Source organism: Anopheles stephensi, chromosome 3 (assembly GCF_013141755.1).
Source record: "Anopheles stephensi strain Indian chromosome 3, UCI_ANSTEP_V1.0, whole genome shotgun sequence".
Lineage (NCBI taxonomy): Eukaryota > Metazoa > Arthropoda > Insecta > Diptera > Culicidae > Anopheles > Anopheles stephensi.
In genome coordinates, this window is record NC_050203.1 from 36,148,534 (window position 1) to 36,169,327 (window position 20,794).

Below are 20,794 nucleotides of genomic sequence, written 5' to 3' on the forward strand. Positions count from 1 at the left end.
GCTAACCTGGCCCTTTGGTATGTTGCCCATATTGGCGATTATTTTAGTCATAGCGCGTTCCGTTTCGTCCAATTTCTTACGCAACAGTTCGAGCTCCATCAACTGGTCGGCACTGTCGCCGCCAGCCAACGAGGCACCCGACTGTGAGAGGTTAGCTATCGACAAGGACGAGCTTTTGCTATTGTTACCACTACTGTCGCTAGTGCTATAGTTAGCTAGATTCAAGGTGAGAAATTTGGGATTAGTAACGTTGCTGACACTGGTCGGTACTTGGCCAATTGGTGTTGTAGCAGCGGCACTCGGCGGATCGGCGACTGCGGCGACGGTACTGCTGCGCTGCTCAACAGCGCCCTGCACACCAACGTTGGTCCGGGTGAGTCGTTGCTCATCTGCGACAAGATTGATACTGTGTGTCTCACTGACACTGGCTAGTGTGGATGCGTTTGAAACGACTTCGGAGCGGCTCATCGCCGTCGGTTCGGGAACGGGAAATGCTTCAGATGATGGTGTCGGTGCGGGTGCAAATGATGGTGATTCGGTTGGCGGGGAGTCGCCGGAAGCGGGTGGATTAGTAACGCCAATCGTTTCGTCCAGGTTAGTAGTAAGCCCATTAGTGACGGTAATGGTCTGCATGTTTTGAGTGCTATCGCTACTAGAAACCATGCTGTGCACACCGGATGACTTTGATTCGATCGCTTCAACGATCAGTGCAGCGGAAGCGGCCAATCTGGGGGGTTCTTGAGGAGATGATTCTTGCACACCGTTCGTTGGCACCATCCCATCGGATGCTCCACTATGGATAAGCTTCTCGGTAATGATATGATCTACGATCGATTCGATCTCGTTCACCACAGCGGCAGCTTCATTTAGCGTGCGTTCCACCAAAGCTTCCTTAGTAACGTGCTCCAGCGTAGCGGGTGAAATTTCAGAGTGCTTTTCCTGATTGTGCGGCTGTTCGAGAGCTACTTCAGCAGCTTCTTGCTTTTCATCGATCGTATCCATCACAGGGACGGCTGTGACCGATGGACTAGGCATATTGCTGGTCGTCTTTGAAACGTTCGGCGATTCAACGATCGCTTCGTCACCGGTCACCTCTGTGATGGTCATCGTATCGGACATGCTAGCTTTTTCGATGCTTATAGGTATGATATGCTCCTCAATTACCTTGCCTTCTACCACCTCATCGACTATGGCCGCTTCGTCATGTACTTCTTCGATTGATACGCTCTTACTATCGTTACCGTCAGCTGCAGCTGCACCAGACAGGTTTCCTGCCTCGTCAACCTTATTCGATTCTTCAAGCACAGTTTCCGCTTCTACCGTCGGTTGATCGTTAAGTTCGACAAATACGGGCTCGCTTGATACATAGCCGGTCGACAGTTCTGTCGTAATTAGCGCTTCGGATAAGGTCGCCGGTTCTTCCGATGCCTTCGTTGCAGGCTGTTGTTCGATCACCACGTCGACCTGCTCTCCATCAACTGCAGCTGCACCAAACTTGTTTCCCGTCTCGCTTGCCTCAATTGGTTCTGCGGCTTGGACTGCCAGATTCTTAGTCTCGACAAATGTCATATCAGCAGAAGCGCTATCGGTCATCTCATCTGTCGCCTGCAACACTTTCGAGGTGGTATTGGATTCGTCTGATTCTTTCGCCTTAGGCTGCTGTTCGATAACTGATGCTACACTCAGTGACGTGTCCTCACTAATCGAGTCCATTTCTCCAGCATCCTCCTCCATCAATGTTTGCTCCATTGTCGGTTCCTGAGTAACATTGTCCGGTTCATCAGACGTTTCTTGTTGAGAAACAGTTGCTTCGCCAGTTTCCGTTTGCTTCACATCTTGCGGATCGAATCGCTCTACCACAATACCATCAACGAGCTTTTGTGTTGCAGGATCGTATTCCGGCAGCTCTGGGTATTGGTCTTGCTGCTTAGCGAGTTCCTCCGCTTGTTCAAGTACTTCCTGCACCAGTTGTTCGGCAGTAAGAGTAATATCTTCAACCGTTTTGTGAACCAGATCAACATCGAAATCGTTCGCGTCCAACTGTTTCGTAACTGTCTCAGCATCAGTTTCTGTTGGTTCGTTTTCTGCATTCACGGCGTCGTTTTGAGGAGTTTCCACGGATACAATTTCTTGGCTTTCCTTATCGTTTTCAGCTACAGGCTTAGTTGGTTCCTCAATTACATTATCAATTTGTTCGATCTCCTGTTTCAAATCAATGACTTCATCTGATTCCTGATTGTCTTTCGGTTCAACAGATTCAATCGGTGTGTTGTCAACTTCAGACATTTCACGAACCGCTTGCTCCGGTGCTGGTTCAGTACTTGCAATTACAACCGATTCTTGAAGAATTTTTGGTTCGTTTTCGAGTTCACTGGGCGATTGATCATCCGACAGATCGGAAATAGCACTGGATTCGAGCACTGGTGTTTGTTCCTGCACCTCATCTTTCACTTCTTCGGGAGCAACGCTTCCAGCCATTGGTTCTTCAACCGTTTCGACTAAGTCCTCCGTCACAACTTCGCTCTCCCTCGTTTCGAGCTTTGCTACTTCAGCATTTTGATTTGCTTCTGTGACGAATGAAGCCACATCAGGTTCATCCAATGATTTCACTGTGATCGACTCATCCTCCGTGGCAAAGGCTCCATTTTGTGTTGGAGCCACTTGTTGAACTAGGATTTCTTTTTCAATAACAGGTTCAGCAACAACTGCATGCTGCTCCTCTTGCTCAATTTTTTCTGACAAATCCTCAGTGGTGATGGGTGCTACGGCTGCATTTTGTGTTGTAATTTGTTGCACCTGGATAACTTCTTCGACAACAGGTTCGACAACTACCTCTCCTTCGCGAACTTCTGATAAGTCCCGAGTGATGTCCTTTAAAGCATTTGCTGCTGCGCTTTCTTCTTGAAGCTCACGTACTTCCTCCTGGATTGCGGCCTCAACAACATCTTCCATTGGTGGTTGTGAGGGCAGCTCAGCAGATTCTTCCACCGTAACAACCTTTTTCACAACGATTCCATCGACTACCTTCTCGGTAGTGGGATCGTGAGCCGGTTGCTGTTTGGTGAAGAATTCTTCCGCACTTGCCTCCGCTGCCACGTCACCCGTTTCATTTGCTTCGTCCTGCACTGTGGTGGACTGCAGGTTTGCGCGTTCCTCGTCCAATGGACTTTGTTCGGGAGCAGCGCTTTCATTGGGCTTTGCTGCTTCCTTCTGCTTTGACAGCTGCTCGTAGTCAATCGAAAGTTCAGACTGCACTGAAGATGGTTCGGCAGAGACTACAGCAGAACTGACCGACGCAACGGCAACCGGAACAACGAGCTCACCGTTCGTGGCTGCCGTTATTTGTGATTGGTCTAAAAATAAAATGATAAACAAAAATAGCAACACAAAACAACACAAACAAAATGGGTGTAAGGGATACACAAAAATCTGAATAAAACTAAGAAACAAACACCACACACACACACGCGCGCGCACCACACCGGTCCGGGTTCATAATGGTGAGCTCGGCGTGCTGCATCTTCTTGAAGGTAGAGCTCTGCCCCCACACCCAGCAGATCGTTGTGGGCAGAAAAAAATCGCTGGGCGAAGAAAATCAACAAATGCACTCTGCAACGGAGGAGATTGGACACGCACTGCCGGTCCAATGAGGCGTAACGGGGGAGACTTTCGAAACTAATTGGGAGGAATCGCACAAAGACGGGGGCTGGGGTGGCACGCTGGGTGGATTAGAAAGAGATTGTTCCTTTCACAAATTAACAGTACCACAAGCTCTAGGGAAGTGTTTGGAAAACCTCACCGATTTGAGGTAAGAAGCCGCCAGAAAAGCGGGCAGCTCAGTAATTAAAGTCGAAATTTTAAATGATCGTAACGTTTACAGTCAAATCATTTTTTTAGTGGCTGGCTGAAACTATTTGACTAACGTTCAGGTCAATTGGATCATTTACCACCGTAGAGAAGACTACCCAATAAAGCAACAGCTATCAAATCATATTACCATCAAGTACCATGAAGAAACGAGGGGTATAACTGCAATAATGCAGTTTCTGGAACGGTGGAGGCCTACACCTCATCCGACCGAATCCAAAATCAAGCGCAAATAATTAAATTCGCAATAAAATCAGTGATGCACACGGAAGCACACGGAAGTCTCTGCGTAACCTTGAGGCTACATTTCTTCCCACAGTGTGTTCGCCGTTCGCCGAATAAAACGTTACAACCGGCCGGCACTGAAGTTGATCTACTTTACGGGATTCGGGTGCAATTAAATTACCAATTAGCAAGCACGGTGAAGAGTGTAGAGTCACAACATTCGCACACACACAAAAACAGCAAACCAGCAACAACAAATGGCAAAGAAAAACGCCGGCGGTGGTGTCGGTGGGAAATCGTTAGCATTAAATGGTTCGCGTGGTGGAATTAACGGACTGGAACACACTCTAAAATAGGGTGAGTGCGGGAAGCCATCGTCAGCCCCCTCCTTTTTGGGTACGATTAGTAGTGGGCTGAGAGTGTGGGTTTTACTTTAGATTTTAAGTTTTTCTAATCGTTTTTTTTCTCTTTTAGTTTAACCAATCGATGAGAATAAGTATCCCGGGAGTATAAAACGAAAAGGCACTCAAGCGCATACGAACGAATAAAAACCCAACGAGCACAACCGGAAGTCGCTTACATGTTTTCGCTTCTAGAGGGAGCTACGAGCTATAGATGCTGACAGAGGACGAATTATTAATGCACACACACACACTCACACACTACAATGCACCATGTCACATCCACGTGACAGTAAGCTGAGAGAGAGAGAGAGACCAGAGCTACTACGATCGATCGATGTGTACGATGTGTGCAGTGCAAAAAAGGACATATTTGTAGATAATTTGCATCCTACGAATTGCAGGCCAGCGCGATTACGAAAAGCATAACTCAAAATGATATTCATAGCGGGTTGCCAAAATAGAGCGAAGGAGATAGAGTTTTGAACGTGTATTTGTGCTAGGAAAATTTAAAACCAAAATAACCCTTTCCAGCGCATTGCTGTACCACGTGCTTAATGAAAAGCTTAATACGCAATGGCGGCACAGCGACAGGCGGAACTGGGTACTAAAAGGTTCAGTGTGTGTAGGTGTGTGTGTGTTGTTTTTTTTTTGCTAAAGAATATGCGAGCTACGATCTTACTTGCGCCATGATCTTTCCAGGCTTTGCGAGCGTGTAATGGGCGGAGGATAGAAAGGGAAAACTGTAAGAATGTTGTTATTAAGGCATACACGCAAGGTGTAGACTTGACCCTACCGGGGTATGATGAGCGCTGGGGAAAACTGAAGGAAAATAAATGACGGGTTCGAAAAACTAATTTTTCACCCTCACCGGCGTGCGGTGTGATTCGCTTGGCAAGGAAAAACAAAAACCAATCAAACCACGCTTCCCAAGTGCGGCGGGATTTTACCATGCTCCGGTACGAAGATGGGCAAGATGGTATGCAAACAGTTATGGCCGAGTTGGAGGGACGGAAGAATTCGATTTTGCACCAAGCAGCAGAGTAAGAGTAATGAAGAACGAAGTGCTGTGATGGGCATGATGATGATGATGATGATGATGTTGGTTAACATGTAAAAAGGACCAGCGGATCAGGGGTGATCTGGGGTTTTTCAGGGGGGCGACCGAGAGTGGAATGGCGATGACGCGATATTCATTATTTCCTTCAACTCCTCTACCAGAGGAGCCAAACCGGGGGGATAGAGCCCACGACGGATGCGTGTGCGTTTTTTAACGGTGGAGCAAGATGAGCAATGAGGTACGAGTGAGATGAGTGGGGTGGTGGAAGTGAGTGCAAATTCGAACCAAACTTACCCAGCTTCGTCGTACCGTTGTCCGGCCGCTTGATGATAGGACGCTCGGTGGTGAACACCTCGTTGCGGAACGCCGGATCCGGCTTAACCTCCGCGTACGGTGCAGCCGGTGTCTTCTTGAAGATTAGCTAGGAGAGGGGCAGTGAAACGCGGATTAGCAAACATCGATCGGTTCGGAGAAAGGTTCGGGAAACGATCGCAAACTGTGCTGGTTGGTTTCTGTTTGTTGGGATCGTTTCTGCCTTATTGCCTTTGGCCTAACTGTTTTGACAAACAAACCGTTTTTGACAGTTAGTGGCTGCTGCAAGAGTGAGCGAAGCGTGCTTACTTTCATGATGGTGTAGATGAAGAATGAAACTATACCGATGGTATAGAGTGGCATTATGAAACCCATTGAGTTGGCTGATTTTGTTGCTTGATGTGATCCAGCTCCCATAGGTGGGCGCATACCAGGTATGGGACCGGGCTGCAAAGGAAGAGAAAGAGAGACAACAGACAGAAAGTTTGTGGTTACGTTTTATATGGACCCAAAGTGCAGGGGAGGAGTAGAATTCTAGTTACGAGCATTAAAACTAGGTGATGTAGGGCTGGTGAACAAAGGTGCAGTTGCTAAAAGATAGAACTTCAGTGCAAGTTATGTGTTTAGTTAATTTTTTCTAGAATCTAGATTATCAAACTCGAAATGAGTTGTGACGATGACTTGGATTCTGTAAGTTGTCCAAGAATCCTGAGATATCTAACTTGGAATGATTTCTGAAGAAGTTCTGGGTTCTGAATTATTGGTACGTCCAGTAAGTAGAAGGCCCTGTGGTAGGCGCCGGTCTTCACACGGCCGGCACCGGGGTTCAAGTCTCATCTGGGGCGTTCCCCCATAGTGAGGACTGACTATCCAACTATGCGGTAACGATAAGTCTAGTAAGCTAAAAATGGCAGGCATGGCCTTTAAAATCGTTAGACCAAGAAAGAAGAAGTAAGTAGAGTCCAGAGCACCAAACATAAAATGAGTGTTTCAATACTACTTTCTTAAATCACTTTAATTTTGACTCAACATAGTTAAAATAATGTCTGGATTTGTCTAGGTTCACATTACACCACGAACATCAACTTAAATGTTCATAATAATCTAATCCCGTAACTCTTCACTTCAGTCTTCCGTGGGTTCACTTCAACTCAAACGAATTATCGCTTTCTGCTCAGTTTACTTAAACATGCTGTGAACAGCGTAATTTACATGGCTTTACATTCGTTTTACAAGCCATACAACACAGCTTGGCTAAACGCTAGCTAACGTTAATAGGTACAAAATCACAAAGCGCTAAGAAACCGTCCGGAACCGCTAGATCGATCATTCATCCTTGGAATCCGGACTCTAAAACGGAAAGGGTGTGCAGCTCCAATTCTTCACAGATGCAAACAACACTTTTAAAAACGGAAGACTTACTGTTGCCGATCGAAATGTAGAGTTTTTGCCTTGCACTAAACGCTTTTGTTTGTGATTCGATTCCGATCAGTAAAGCCAACAATTTCGCCACAACTTCACCCCGAGCTATCCACCGAGCACCACTTTTTCGTGACGGGGTCACCTCAAACACCACGAGTCACGCACACGCTCACGGTCGGTCACTGCGACCACGCACAATTCCAATTGCAGCTCCCTGTACCGAAACCGTGATTTTCACTCCGAGCTCTCCGTAGCTGTGTACCGTCACCGGGAAAAGATCGCGCACAATTGACGAGATGGTTTTCCGGGGTTGGTTGCTTGTTTGCTTTGCGCTCAACCGGTGCAGTTTTCCATTTGCTCGTGGTAGTTTGAGTGAGCGGTTTGGTTTTTGTGGTTGTAAGCCGCGAAGGGGGATGAAGAAACGGTGCCGTGAATGAAGAAGCCGGCCGAGCCGAACAAACCCACCAACACCAGTGGAAATGAAAGCCATCTGGCGATCGGTAGTTCGGAACCGATCGAAAGTCGCTACAGCCACGATTGGCACCATCGCACCCACCCACCACCTGCACCGCATCCCATCGATGATAAATGTATTTTTCTCTGACCGTTCGATTTGCACACACACACAGTTATTTTAGCTTCCAGCTTTTTGGCTATAAATTGCGTTGGCTTCTCGGGATCGGTAAAGATAACTCTAAAAATATGAATTCGATCGAAACCGGTGGTGGGGGGTTTTGCAGGGATTGATGTCACGTTCAGTCTTTGTTTGAGTTTATGTTCAAACAAGATTTTACTTACTTTATGAAACAGGTATAGTGAATAACACAGTAAAATACTGTGTTGCAATACAAAAAAAAACTCATCAATTGTGGCCAACAAGTATAACAAGCACGTGAAAGGATCCTGAGGTACAGTGATAGGCAAAACAATGAGAATAGTTCCGATAACCGAGTTTCCGAAAGAGTTCCGATAACCAATTTTTAACTACTTCTTTCGTCTATTACTGAATATATAAGATAAAACTTTTATGGAAAATTCGTCTACTAAAATTTAATTTGCGATCGCCATTTTTGTTTTCGTTCGTAAATCACGGAATCATTGGGTTATAACATGGAATCATTTTTGATTTTATATAAAACCTATAATAAGCTAGCCAGCCAGTGTTACAGCTTCAAAGGATGAGGATTGATACTCAAACAATTTGAAAGTAAATTGTTTTCAGATTTAACTCTAATGAACTGTCTGCTACAAGAAAGCTAAGTTAAAGAAAACAGTTATTGCTAAGGTTAAACCCGTTTGAAGCCAAAATGCCTAAGAAGATGGAAAAATTGCCAGCACAATTAATGTTTAGACAAGCTTATTGCCCTGACTCCAAGCTCCAAAGTTGACCACCATGAGTGAACTTCGTTTGTAAGCATCGATTGGAAGTTAATACTTATCACGTCAGAATATTGTGTTCATTGTACAAATTTCCTTTAAATTTAAAATAAGTTAGCCATCGAAATGGCTCATTTGGCTGTTGCCGATATTCCGATATGGCCGGTGATACGATTTTCCGATTTTACGATCTGGCTGTGGCGAGGCGATTTTCCATTCAGACCGCCTTCCCATACGCAGGGCTGACTATTTTGCTACGGATAAAATCAAGCCACAGAAAGTCAGAAATGGCAGGCCGAAACCTTTCAAGGTTGTAGCGCCAAGGGAGAAGAAGAAGAAGAAACGTCCTGGATCATTGGAAACGCTTAAAAGGAATCATAGTCGATTACCCTGATCAATTGTTTCAAAATCTTTGTTTTCTTAAGGTATTTGTTTTTGTTATAATTAATTATTATGGCTTGACACCGTATTGTCCAAATCCTATTTTATTCAAAAAAGTCTATTTGAAGAATATCTTTTAATTCTCACTCTCTCTTTCTCTCTCTCTCTCATACACACACACACTCTTTCTCCGAGTTTTTATATTAAAAAAAATGGACTGGCTTATAGTTTTGACTGTCACTTTCATATACAGTGCGATAACAAAACATCTAATATAAAATAGAAAAGAAGCCTATATAAACACACAAAATTCAAAAAAACGACTTATAATTTCAAACTTTATAATAAGTATGCAAAACATAACAAAATTGCTAGAAAACGATTAGGGTTTGGATAAAAAAAATCCCACTGACCACAAAGTGCAAAAAGAACATGAAAGCCTATCGAAGAACATGAAAGCCAAGCGAGCGAGATATGTGGCTGCAATTTTTTTTTGTTTCACCACACATTTCACGACTGATTGCTAATAAATAATTGTTATAATTGTCAATCGTTGTTTTGACGCTGCTTTCAAACCCGGCTGAATGAAGCCGAAACAGGCACAACACGCACAACACACCAGCTGCGATACCGAAAAAGAAGGCGGAAAATCGGGCGCTGAATTCATTCGATTCCATTGCACTGTACTGCAGATCGGTCAATGGCTTGCAGAGTTAGGTGGTTGTGTTTTTTTTCTCTTCTTTGGAAGCTCTCATGCTCTCACACTCGACGATGTCTTTTTCTTCTTGTTTGCTGCAACCCCAACCCCATTGCAACAATTTCTTCCGCTACGGATGCGGTATGTGCCACTGTACATTGCTGGTTTTGGGGTGGAAAATAGTAAAGGAAAACAAAATCCAATTTACTCTCGTTTTAATACAGTTTCGTTTTCGGCACCACTTTCAAAAACATAATATAAATTCCGAAACGCATTCACAGCCACACGTGTACCGGCGTGTGCACCGGCGTGGGTTTTCACTCGATTGGACGCCTGCACTGCACGTACACGTCATTTGCTTCACACAGTTAATGCAGCCCCGTGCTGTGCTCTGTCATTTTTTTTTTTATTACTGTCTATTAACGCCCAGCCCAATATTGACGAATGACTGCAAGCCAGTTGGTCACCACGTGCTAATACATTTTTGGTGCAGCTAGAGAGAGTTGGTGCATTCGTTGCCGCGAGGCACACACATCTACGGTCCCGATCGTACGGCGGATGGTATCGAACGTAGCGATCGCTGTTCATGGCTTTTGCAAGATTAATTTTAAGCAGATTTTGGGGGAAAAAACCCCGCACCACATATATCAGTACCGTGCACCACAAGGCACGGCTTTTCTAACCCAATTTTGCCGGGCCAAGCGTTCCGGCAGCCTAGCAAAGAGAAAGGTGAATGGACGGCCGAAAGCCAGAAGGTACAACATGGGTGGAAAACGAAATCGAAAATATTCGTCATTTCCCCCCCAGCGCGAGTACGACTCGCCTGGGTGGGTGAAATTTTGATCATTTCCTTCCCACCGATATCCGAAGGCCCACAATCGCTCTCTGTGCCGCTCGACACACGTACAGCTTGTGAATCAATTTTTCCTACCATGCTGCTGTCAACTGTGTGCGTGTGTGCATTTTCCAATGCTTGACACCTGTTTCCAGTGGGACGGTCAACTGTTGATCTTGGGCACCGTTAAGTATAATCGTATTCGGTGCTTTTCTTTTTAATAGGTCGGTAACAGCAGTGAAAGTGTTTATGGCAGATAAGCAAATGTATTTGAGCTCTGGACGCATCTTACTATCAGGAAATCTGTGGTAAAAGAGACTTTTATTGCTCTTTTGCATAGTTCATGTGACCAAAAATATTTAAAAAATATAAATTTTAGTAATAATTTCTTTAAAATGTTTTTTTTTTTACGCCGCTGCTGCCTCCGCTCATTCATTAATCTGAATGAGAATTTAATATTCCCCTATCAAGTGTTACATCAAACATGATATTTTAATCAGCGCCTTATGAAACCCATATTGAACGCACCATTAATTTCTCGGTGTAAATTAGCAGTTTTTCTTAGCAATTTCCCTAATCGTCGTACCGTGGTGAAACTGTAATTTATAGGGTAATTAAATCATCGTTTGACTATCGTATCTGTGAACATGGCAGCAAACCAAACAATAGCGTTTTTCTTAGCAATAAGCTCATAAAAATGGGCTAACACTGAATGGTGATGAAAATACATATACAGCAGATAACTTAATGAATGTGCTAGACATTGTACCGGGTTGTAGCTATGTTAAGCTCCTGTCTTGGATCCATAATGACTGGATAGGGTCCCTCAAAATAAGTTTGACCAAAATCTTTGCTCCAAGATGAGTAGTTTCTAAGGTCTAAGAGTTGGGAGTTTCACTTATCTTAGTTGGTACATGGACGGCTTCGGACTCAGGCATGGACATTGATTTTCGAATAATAATTCTCATCTTGTCTGTGTCGATGCTCTGACCTCTGGATCTAAGTTTCTTAGCTGTAAAGCCATTCGCCTCAAGGGGCGGTCCGGTGGCCGAGGCGATAACGGCGCCGGTCTTCACAAGGCAGGACACTGGGGTTCAAATCCCATCCCGACCGCCTCCCCGTACGCAGGGGTGACTACGTTACTACGCGTAAATTTAAGAGTCACAGTACGCCAGAAATGGCAGGCCGAGACCTATCGAGGTTGTAGTGCCAAGAAAGAAGAAGAAGAAGAAAGCCGCCAGGACCAGATGAAATTCTGGTGTCGTCAGAAATACCTGGCTCCTGTTGGATGTGTTTTTCAATCTCTATAAGACGTTGTTTTACTTGAAGCAGTTGTAGTCGATGATCATCAGGATGTGTCCGACTTATTACGATTTTTTTTGTGTGGATAGGATTGAAATCTAGCACGAACAAATCTTCAAATCTAGTCCCTCGACTGTTTTAGTTATAGCTGGTCCAAATCATTCATTATGCTCCAACAGAGTGACGGTTGGACTCCAGGACATAGGACGATTGCAAGAAAAAATTATTGAAATAGTCTTTTAGTTAATGCAGTCAATAAGTAACAGTAACAGCAGCATTTTACATTGCCATGGAATGGAAATAGACATGACTTAAGAATAGTTGCACGTCTACTTCTTCTTTCTTAACCTAACGACCTCTTGGGTCATGTCATGTTGGTCATGTTGGATAGTCAGTCCTCACTATGGAGGAACAGCCCAGATGAGACTTGAACCCCTGTCCTGTCGTATGAAGACCGGCGCCGCTGTCGCATCTACCACCAGGTCGCCCTTGTTGCAGGTTGCACGTCTATTCCTCATTTATCTTTTTAGTGCTAGCTGATGTGTACCGCTCCCTGTTCCCTGGACGTCACTGTGACCGAAACCATTAGCCGTGTCGGACGCATCTGTTTGCTGCTGCTTTTAGGTTGCATAATTGCACCACCGAACCAGGGATGATTGAGAGCACAATGCTGAAGGTCACAGTCAAGTGTGCGTGTGATGCGGTTGGCGTTCGAACTATGAACCGCGGCTCACCCGTGTTGCTGGTGATATTAATAGAACCGTATTCGCTTTACTTACGCACTGTGTTTATCTGTCTGGTGCGGTGAGCATGTGCGTTGTTTTCGTTGTTCGTGCTTATGTATTTCGATTAGTCCTGGTACAGACCGCTATCTGCAGGCGCTTAAAATTTATCGACTGGCGCTTCAAATGTGATTACCAGTCAGGATGTACACGTGTATCAAGAGTGTTTTTGTAGCGTTTCTCTTTATGGTGTCTTGTACAATTAAATGTGAAGCAGTGGCCTTTGAATGTCAGGTGGAGTTATGTTATGTTGGTGTGTTTTGATCTAATCAGGTGCAGTTTTTTTTTATAAATAAGATTTTGAAGTACAATTACAGGGTTTCTAAGGCTTAATTACAGGGACGCTATACGTGAACAGCACAAAACAGTAATCCAACATCGTATATGCAATTCAACCTTGTTGACCCTTTTCAACATCGGCAAACAGGCTTTCGCCTAGTTGGAACAACATGGAGAACGGAGCTATTTTTGACACATTATTTATATGCAGTTTATACTAATTGGTGTCGCACTATAATTCATTGCACCTTCTTTATTCCCGCGGCAGGACCGGGGATAAAATATCACCCAGACCACCTTCCCGTAGGTGGGAATGACTATTCTGCTACGGGTAACATCAAGTATAAGAAACAGTACAAATTCGACAGCCCTATATTTAAAAGTATAGTTAAGTTTTAAGCAGAAAATTATATCAAATTATCAAATTAAAGGCTAAAATTTTAATTATGAAACAGTACAACATCGAACTACGCAGTATAAACAGACTGCATGACAGCTCGGTCTACTAGACTAGAGTTTGCTTTGTCGAGTTGGGATTTCCACAAGGCAGGTTCGGGGTTCAAATCCTATCCGGACGTCCCCCATTAGTCTAGTTACGTAGTATCAATGAGGCTAGTAAACCAGAATTGGCAGGCATGATCTAACAGGTCGTTAGGGCAATAAAAAGAAGAAGCCCAATTTATTTAACCAATAATTTAAAAAAGTATGATTCAAACACAATTTTGGTAATCAGTTAGACAAAACGTTAATAGGATGCAAGTGACTTAGTTTTTAATGATCTCATCATCACTACCCACCAAACATCACCCAATAATCCAATCTGTTGGGTTAAAATATAGTTTCATAAATAGTTAACAAAGTTATCAAAAATAAGACCTACTTTCATCATTCACACATACATTTCAATCTTTCAATAGTGCGAAGGCATCCGCATCTGCCCAAGCATACAAACTTGCTTTGTATAAGCCATTTGCCGTGGATGGTTGCACCTGCAGGCCGCAGGGTACAACATGCCATCTTTAAATGTCCAATTGGTGTGCACACGAACGAGCACACGGCAGAATGCGTAATTAGTGATGACATTTAAAAGCGCTTCAAAAATAGCGTCCGAATTCGAAAGGATCATCCTAATTGGATGTAGCGTACCACCTGGGGGGGGGGAAGGGCGCATATTCGTCACGCTATTTTGCACCTCTGTTGTGTGAACGAAATATTGTGAATGTTGACAAAGCAAATACGTTTGTGGGCTACACTTTTCAATTGATTATTAACCAACTTTTATCATTAACAGACTTATTAATCGTTGGTGTATAAAATCTATAAGAAAGGTTAATAAGATTTGATGAAAATATTCTTTTGCTTAACCATCAGTAATTTAAAATTATCCTAATTCTACTTATGCTATCAATAATTTAAAACTGTTTAATGACCATCACCTTATAGTTAAGAGAAATAAAGTCTATAAATCCCATACCAAAAACCTTATTTACTCTACAGAAGCTAACAGAAAGATTCTTACGTCAAAATACCTAAGCAACGAGATGTTTTGTGTGCATTGCACTGCGCGGTCTGAATACTTACTCTGCCTTCCACTATTCTGGGAGTTGACTGGGGACGTTCCCCGCCGTGGATGGAGCCAGCCTGCGGAATAGCTCTGCCACGTTCGCGCATTGCAGGATGCATCGCTTCTGGCCGCAAATGAGGTGGTCGTTCCTGTCGTATACCTGCAAGTACCAAGCTCATGTGATGAAGTGCTCTGACACAGAATGCAAGAAATAGTAGTCTCGCCGTAACATGGCGCCACAACAAAACAGACATGCATAATGCTCTGAAAGCTTTGGGTTACTCGAGCAAAAGCGAACACACGATCCTTCTGCGTCAAACGACCCGTGTCAACGAGATGCATCGCGTTACACACTGGGGGATTAAGGTTTCCCTCCCCCCTTTTGCCGGGATGTTTCCGGATCCATTGCAATGAAATGGTCTATGGTTAGTTGACATTTTGGAGGTTAGTGTTACGTCACACAAGTGCATTGGAAAGATTAGTTTACGCAGTCACACCAAAAGCATTCGCCTCGAAACCTACTGTCAATGTCGACGTAAGGTGCAAAGTTTCGCTTGCGGAATAGGTTCTGCTCCTGCTGCTGCTGCTGACTGGCGGCATAGCTGATCGACGCGTTGGCGAACGTTTCCTGGTCCAAGACCACACCGCAACAACCTGGGGCACACGGATTGGAACAGAGTATGATATATGTAGCTGCATGAAATCGATGAAAGCTGCCAATTACGGCTCCGCATCCCCGTACACACCCCGGCCGGGTGGTAAGAAATTTGATAATGCTGCACCGGGCTGTGTCGGAGGCGTTATTTTATTGCCGTGTAATAGCTCTCCAATGCTCTGGGAAAAAAAGCTCTTTACACTATCACTTTCGTTGAGTAATTGCTCCGTTAAAGCAACCGCACTGATCTTCTTACGCTGGAAAGTAGCATCTATGTGCTGAACGAGCTTGAATGATTGGTTGAATGTAATCATCCTTCACAGCTAGGCGCGGAACGAGGGAACATCGGAGGGTATAAGCTTTTCCATCCAACATTTTCATTTTTCTACGTTCATTGTTCGATGAACTTTACTTTTTGTTTTTGGTGTGTGAAATGAATGGAAGCATTGTGTAATAGTTTATAACATTTAACCTCCCATCTCTGTCCATCCATTTTTTCTTGTATGATATTTTGAAATTTACTCATTGTTCTATGTTTTGTTTTTGTTTAATATCAACTATTTACTTGCATACTAAATGTTTTCTGATTTATTTATTTATTTGTTTCGTATTTCTTGTTTCTTTTACGACTTACAAGTTTTCATCATTTTAAAGCACAAGCACTTAAGGAAGACTTCGTTTTTCCCCTTTTTAAAACATGCGCTTGTCTAAAAGCAAATTTTCGTTTTCGAAAGTAGTAGTTTGAATTGATTGCGATCGTCGCATCTTCTTAACTCGTGCTTAACTTTAAACTACTTTAGTTACTTAACATTTTGTAGAACATCCTGGGCAACTGAGGAATATGAAATTTTCTACTCTGTGTTATAAAAACGAAAATGAATATTATTGAAGAATACAGTGACGGACAATTGTATAAGATCACCTCGTTTTAAATTACTTTTTATGTTCATGAGTAACGGCCTGGCCGTATTGCTATTGAGAGACTTAGTTTGAAAAATCTGGATGGTATGGAAAACTTGCTTGAAGGTACTGGGAAAACGAAATTACATAATTACATAATTACATCAACCAAAAAAATTAGTCCTTATATACTGCAATATGGCTCGTATTAACTATATTTTATGTAAGAATAGCTCACAATTCGAGATAACTAAACAATTTTTTAGTTAAAATTTTTAAATCTATTTTCAACTTTGTATGGATCAAAAATATTAAAATTTTGTGAATCTCTTACAAACTCTTTAAAATTTTAATATGGATTAGCTTTATTACAGCGTTTTTCAGTTGATAAGGCAAAAGCATCCATTTTTATTGTAAGATCCTTGGATGCGGTATTTGATTTCCCCTGCATCTGAAGCCGTTTCCATATCAACAAAATGGCAAACAACATTTCATCTAAAAAGCCTTCCATAAAAATGGATGATATTGCCTTATCAACTGAAAAACCCTGTATTATAAATATTATCTACTTTTATTTGGTAATTTATGAATTAACACCGCATTGCTTTTACCACAATTTGGTAAACGGTTAAAACTATTTTAGGCAGTCCGGTGGGCGAAGTGCTAGTGGAGTCGTTCTTCACACGGCCGGGCCGGGTTTGAAATCCCATCCGGACCGACTCCCCGTACGCAGGACTATCCAGCTACGGGTAGAATCAAGTCACAGAAAGCCAGAAATAGGCCAGGTCGAGACCTCTCGAGGTTGTAGTGCTAAGTAAGGTGAAGATAACTTTTTTAGCTTTCGAAAGCAACACTTTTGAACATAAATATTAAGGTGGTCGTATTGTTTTGTCCGGCACTGTGCTCTTCTTTTGTTTTGTTTGCCTCTTCACATTTTGGCTTTATCTGTTCATATCAATTATAAAGCTTACATTTGTCATATTTTTATTCTGTATCAACTAGCTTCTTAAGAGTTATCTTATTTTCTTTTCACGAAACTATTATTTCTATTCTTTCTTCTTAATGTTTAAAATACCTCTTCTATTTTTTTTTCGTTTCGCGAAATAATAGTTTTCATACTTTTTATTGAGTAACTAAGCTTAAATTTTAATTTACTTTCTTCATTTACTTAGTTGACTATTCAAGTGCTCAGTAAATGTATTGCAAATTTCTACTCAAATGGAAGAGGATGATGAAAAATTATATTTTAAATGATAAATAGGTTTTTTAAAATACTGTAAAACACGAGCAACTCCTTTGGGTTCAATTTTGTGAAACTCATTTACAATTCATGCAGAGTTTCTTAGGACATAAAACAAGCGTTGATGTTCACTATTTGTAATATCACAACATTGTCTGACTTGATTGATCGACTATGTGTCTAAATCCCTTATTGTTTCAAACATCGAGACACTGGTAGTACGGACCGCAAAAACCACTGTAATGGCGCCATAAGTAAAACTGAAACCATTTTCTATGTCTTCACAAATATGGTATCAAAAACAGAAAAAAATGTATTTATACATTTCAATAGATTTGTGCCCATAAAAAAACGCTTCCAATACACAAAAAAAACTGAAAACAAGATTTATGTTCCCTCTGTGTCTCTGCCTTTGCCAGTCGTGGGAAGCATGAACTTACCGGCTCCTCGATGGTCCTTGATGACATTCTTGTTCTGCCCATTGCCAACCATCATGGGATAGAAAACCTTGGGCCACAGTATGGCGACACAGCCGACGACCGTCACCATGATGATCATGGTCTTGCGCGGCCCCATCCCGCTGTTCGGCTCCATCCGATGCCCGGTAGCCGTGGCCATGTTGTGTGTCGATCCGACAGCCGTGTCTCACTCAACGAGGGCCGCACGTGACGTCACGGTGAAGCAGAATCACTCACTCAACTGGCACCACACTCTCCCGGCACACTTCTTCCTCCTCCGCCGACACTTTTCTCAATGAAACTCCCGGGTTGGAAAAGATTTGGCTCCTTTCTGGGTGGGGTGGGGGGGGGGGGGTGAGATTGACCGTCCACCTTTTGAGACAACTCTTACGTAACACTTGCTTTTGTGACCGGGCTGCGTTGCAACCGATAGCCCACAGGACGATGCACTCACTCCGGATCAAATTCTGGTCGGAAGGGAGGCTTTTCTTCAGATCCGAAAGATCTCAACCCACAACAATGATCGAATTATTTATTTTTACTGCTTTAATTCACTCCTTTTCATACACACGCACACACACAAAAGAACGGACAGAGATTTTTCGCACTACACCAAACACGCAGCTCCACAATGGCCTTTACTCTCCACTTCTTATTCACTTCTTCGTGCAATACATAAATGAACCTTTTTGATAAAAATAGAACGAAAAACAACAAAAAAAAAAACGGATTATGATCTCAGTGGCTGTGAGGTCTCATCAAGAAGATGATTTTACTTTCGTTTATCTAAAAGCGTTACACTTGGCACGTAACGTAACGTAACGGCGCCCAATAATGATTTGTCAACTTCACTTTGCTATTTCGTTCCCGGCTCGTGTGTTATCGCTTCTCGTAATCCTGCCCCCGAACCCACCGGTTTGGATGAATTCCGATCGATCGCGAACAAGACTGGTAGCGAGTTTGGGAAATTTGTTGATTTCGAATCACGCCAACCCGTTTGCGCATCTGTCGCAGTTTCGGACGGCACCCAGCAGCAGCAGCAGCACCACCACCGATGGTTTCACAGACGTTCAAAGTCAAGACAAAGTTTTCGCTGAGGTTACATCGCTATATTTTTGGACGGTGAGCACCTATTTATAGGGCAAGATATTTTATGCATACGTATTTTATTAGTGTGCGTCTCGCTGGCGGGATGCTGGGCGGGTACGCACACTAACCATTCAGTTTATCGAAAAAGGATTAACGAAGGTAGTACAATATCTCGGACGTAACTATCTCGAACGTTTGCTTTGAATTACGTGTTTCACCTATTTTTTCAACTACATCCGCAACCGTTTTTTCGTTGGTAATATGCAAATAATTCTATTTCCGTACACTGAGCGTGCTCTAGTTTGACGCGAATTGCAAATGGTAAAATGGGTTTTTGCACGTCAAATGCAACGCGCGAGAACGCTCGAGAAATCGGAAGCCAACTAACCCGTGTTTACAAAATTTTTGCTAAATAAGTTGTGCACAATTTCGATTTTTGCTTGCTGATGATTTTCTTATGTCGGGAAGTAATCGTTACTAAAGCGGAGGATCGAACGGAAAAAAATGGAAAACGAAACGAAAAACGCACGGCGGAAAGCAGTGTATATCGAACCGGTCAAGCTACACCGATGAACTAAATTTATTTTTCACTTATTAAATTTGCTAATGAGCGTGTGATCGTCGCGTAGCGGACGCACACGCTCTCTCTCTCTCTCTCCGGTGGAAAATCAACCACACGTTAGTAATGATCGTTGGCGATCTAGCTGACGCCTGCTAGAGCACGGAAGGATCCATAAACAGTCTGAGAGGGCAGCAGCACCTTCTTAGTAGCATCGGAAAGTGGCACGACGTTCTCACGGTTTCACACATTTTCCTCTTTTTTTGGGGGTTAGCACTTTGAAGGAACGACGCCAGCTGTTTGTTCTCTCCACGCTCACGTCTCGTAAGAGCAGCATCACAAGAATCACAGTGAGAGGTATCATATTAAGCGCACCTTATTGCTTGCCATATCAAGCAAGCTAACAGGATAAAAATAAAATTTATTGTAAAGGTTTGGCATTTTTTTCTTGATTTTCCAATGTAAAAGTACGTTTATCTTTAAAGGAAAAAACTACTTAATTAACTTGACCTACATACTGCTCAATCACTGTGCAACCGAATAAGCTAATAGGATGACCGCTAGAGTATGCTTATTAAACTGCAGTTAATCCATGATTTTCCACTTCTTTACTGAAGCATGTTTGTATCAAGTGGGTTTGGTAAACTCAGTCATGCTTGAGCACTCCGTAAATTTCACTCGAATTATTATTAAAAGCTTGCATTTTCCGTGGAACCCCACCCGAGTATGGGATGTGGAGCAGTAGATACATACAACATTCACGATGTAAATCTTATCACACTGCAACTCTCACAAACACTTCCAACACGTTCCTCTCGGTGTGCAAACAATCAACAGTCCATAATTTAATGATAAGTCATACACTTATTCCATGTTTAAACTACACTAAAAAGCTTGCACAGGCAAATAATAATTTTCTCAGCAGTCTCTGGCAAAGATACACAGATGAAGTGTCAATGAGGGAATATCTGGAGCTTGCGCACCATTCTCCAGCATAAATATATTTGCGAGACCGTGACCGAGGCGCATGTGCTTTACCATTCCTTGTGTCCAGATGATTTTTGTATGTAAACATCGGTGTATTTGGAGGACGGCCGGCGGTTTTTGCAGCCGGTGGCAAAAGCTTTTGTTTCTTTAAAGGTGCCACAATTTAATCATCAATTTAGTGTTCAGGAGGTTAGAGCAAGGGAAGAGTGTGATAGAAGCAAATTGAACCAAAATTTTAATGCAATTTTTAAAATGCTGTTAACACTATATTGCATTGTTTCATATGGTTTGAAAAACATTAAATTCATAAGAGATTTAAAAAATATTACCGTTCAATTGCATTGTTTTTTTTTTAAATACTTAACTGCTTTCTACTTTACATGCTTGCGACCATTTTCGCAC

The 20,794-nt window shown here is 42.8% G+C and overlaps 1 protein-coding gene and 1 long non-coding RNA gene across 11 annotated transcripts in view; one reads left to right on the top strand and one right to left on the bottom strand.

Annotated features, from left to right (window-relative positions):
- The window catches only part of LOC118509791, a 24,726-nt gene extending 19,363 nt beyond the window's left edge, over positions 1-5,363 (top strand). Inside the window, exons 3-4 of the long non-coding RNA XR_004905936.1 lie at positions 4,187-4,449; positions 4,567-5,363. This is a non-coding gene — a long non-coding RNA (uncharacterized LOC118509791). The remainder of the gene's footprint in view (positions 1-4,186; positions 4,450-4,566) is intronic.
- LOC118509628 (mucin-17) overlaps positions 1-20,386 on the bottom strand; it is a 26,941-nt gene extending 6,555 nt beyond the window's left edge. For 4 of the 10 annotated variants that reach the window (XR_004905901.1, XR_004905900.1, XM_036050512.1 and 1 more), the window contains exons 1-6: positions 17,740-18,185; positions 15,027-15,158; positions 14,522-14,664; positions 6,175-6,312; positions 5,848-5,974; positions 7-3,353 (exon numbers count right to left, since the gene is read on the bottom strand). Coding sequence is in view for 7 of the 10 variants with exons in the window: in XM_036050512.1 (XP_035906405.1) it covers positions 7-3,353; positions 5,848-5,974; positions 6,175-6,312; positions 14,522-14,664; positions 15,027-15,158; positions 17,740-17,917 (4,065 nt within the window). In the remaining 3 variants the exon portion in view is untranslated. Of the gene's footprint in view, positions 1-6; positions 3,354-5,847; positions 5,975-6,174; positions 6,313-14,521; positions 14,665-15,026; positions 15,159-17,739; positions 18,443-18,670; positions 18,820-19,234; positions 19,418-20,158 lie in introns of those variants that run through there. The other 6 variants (XR_004905902.1, XM_036050510.1, XM_036050508.1 and 3 more) reach the window with 5 other exon arrangements.
- Between the last annotated feature and the right edge of the window lie 408 nt (positions 20,387-20,794).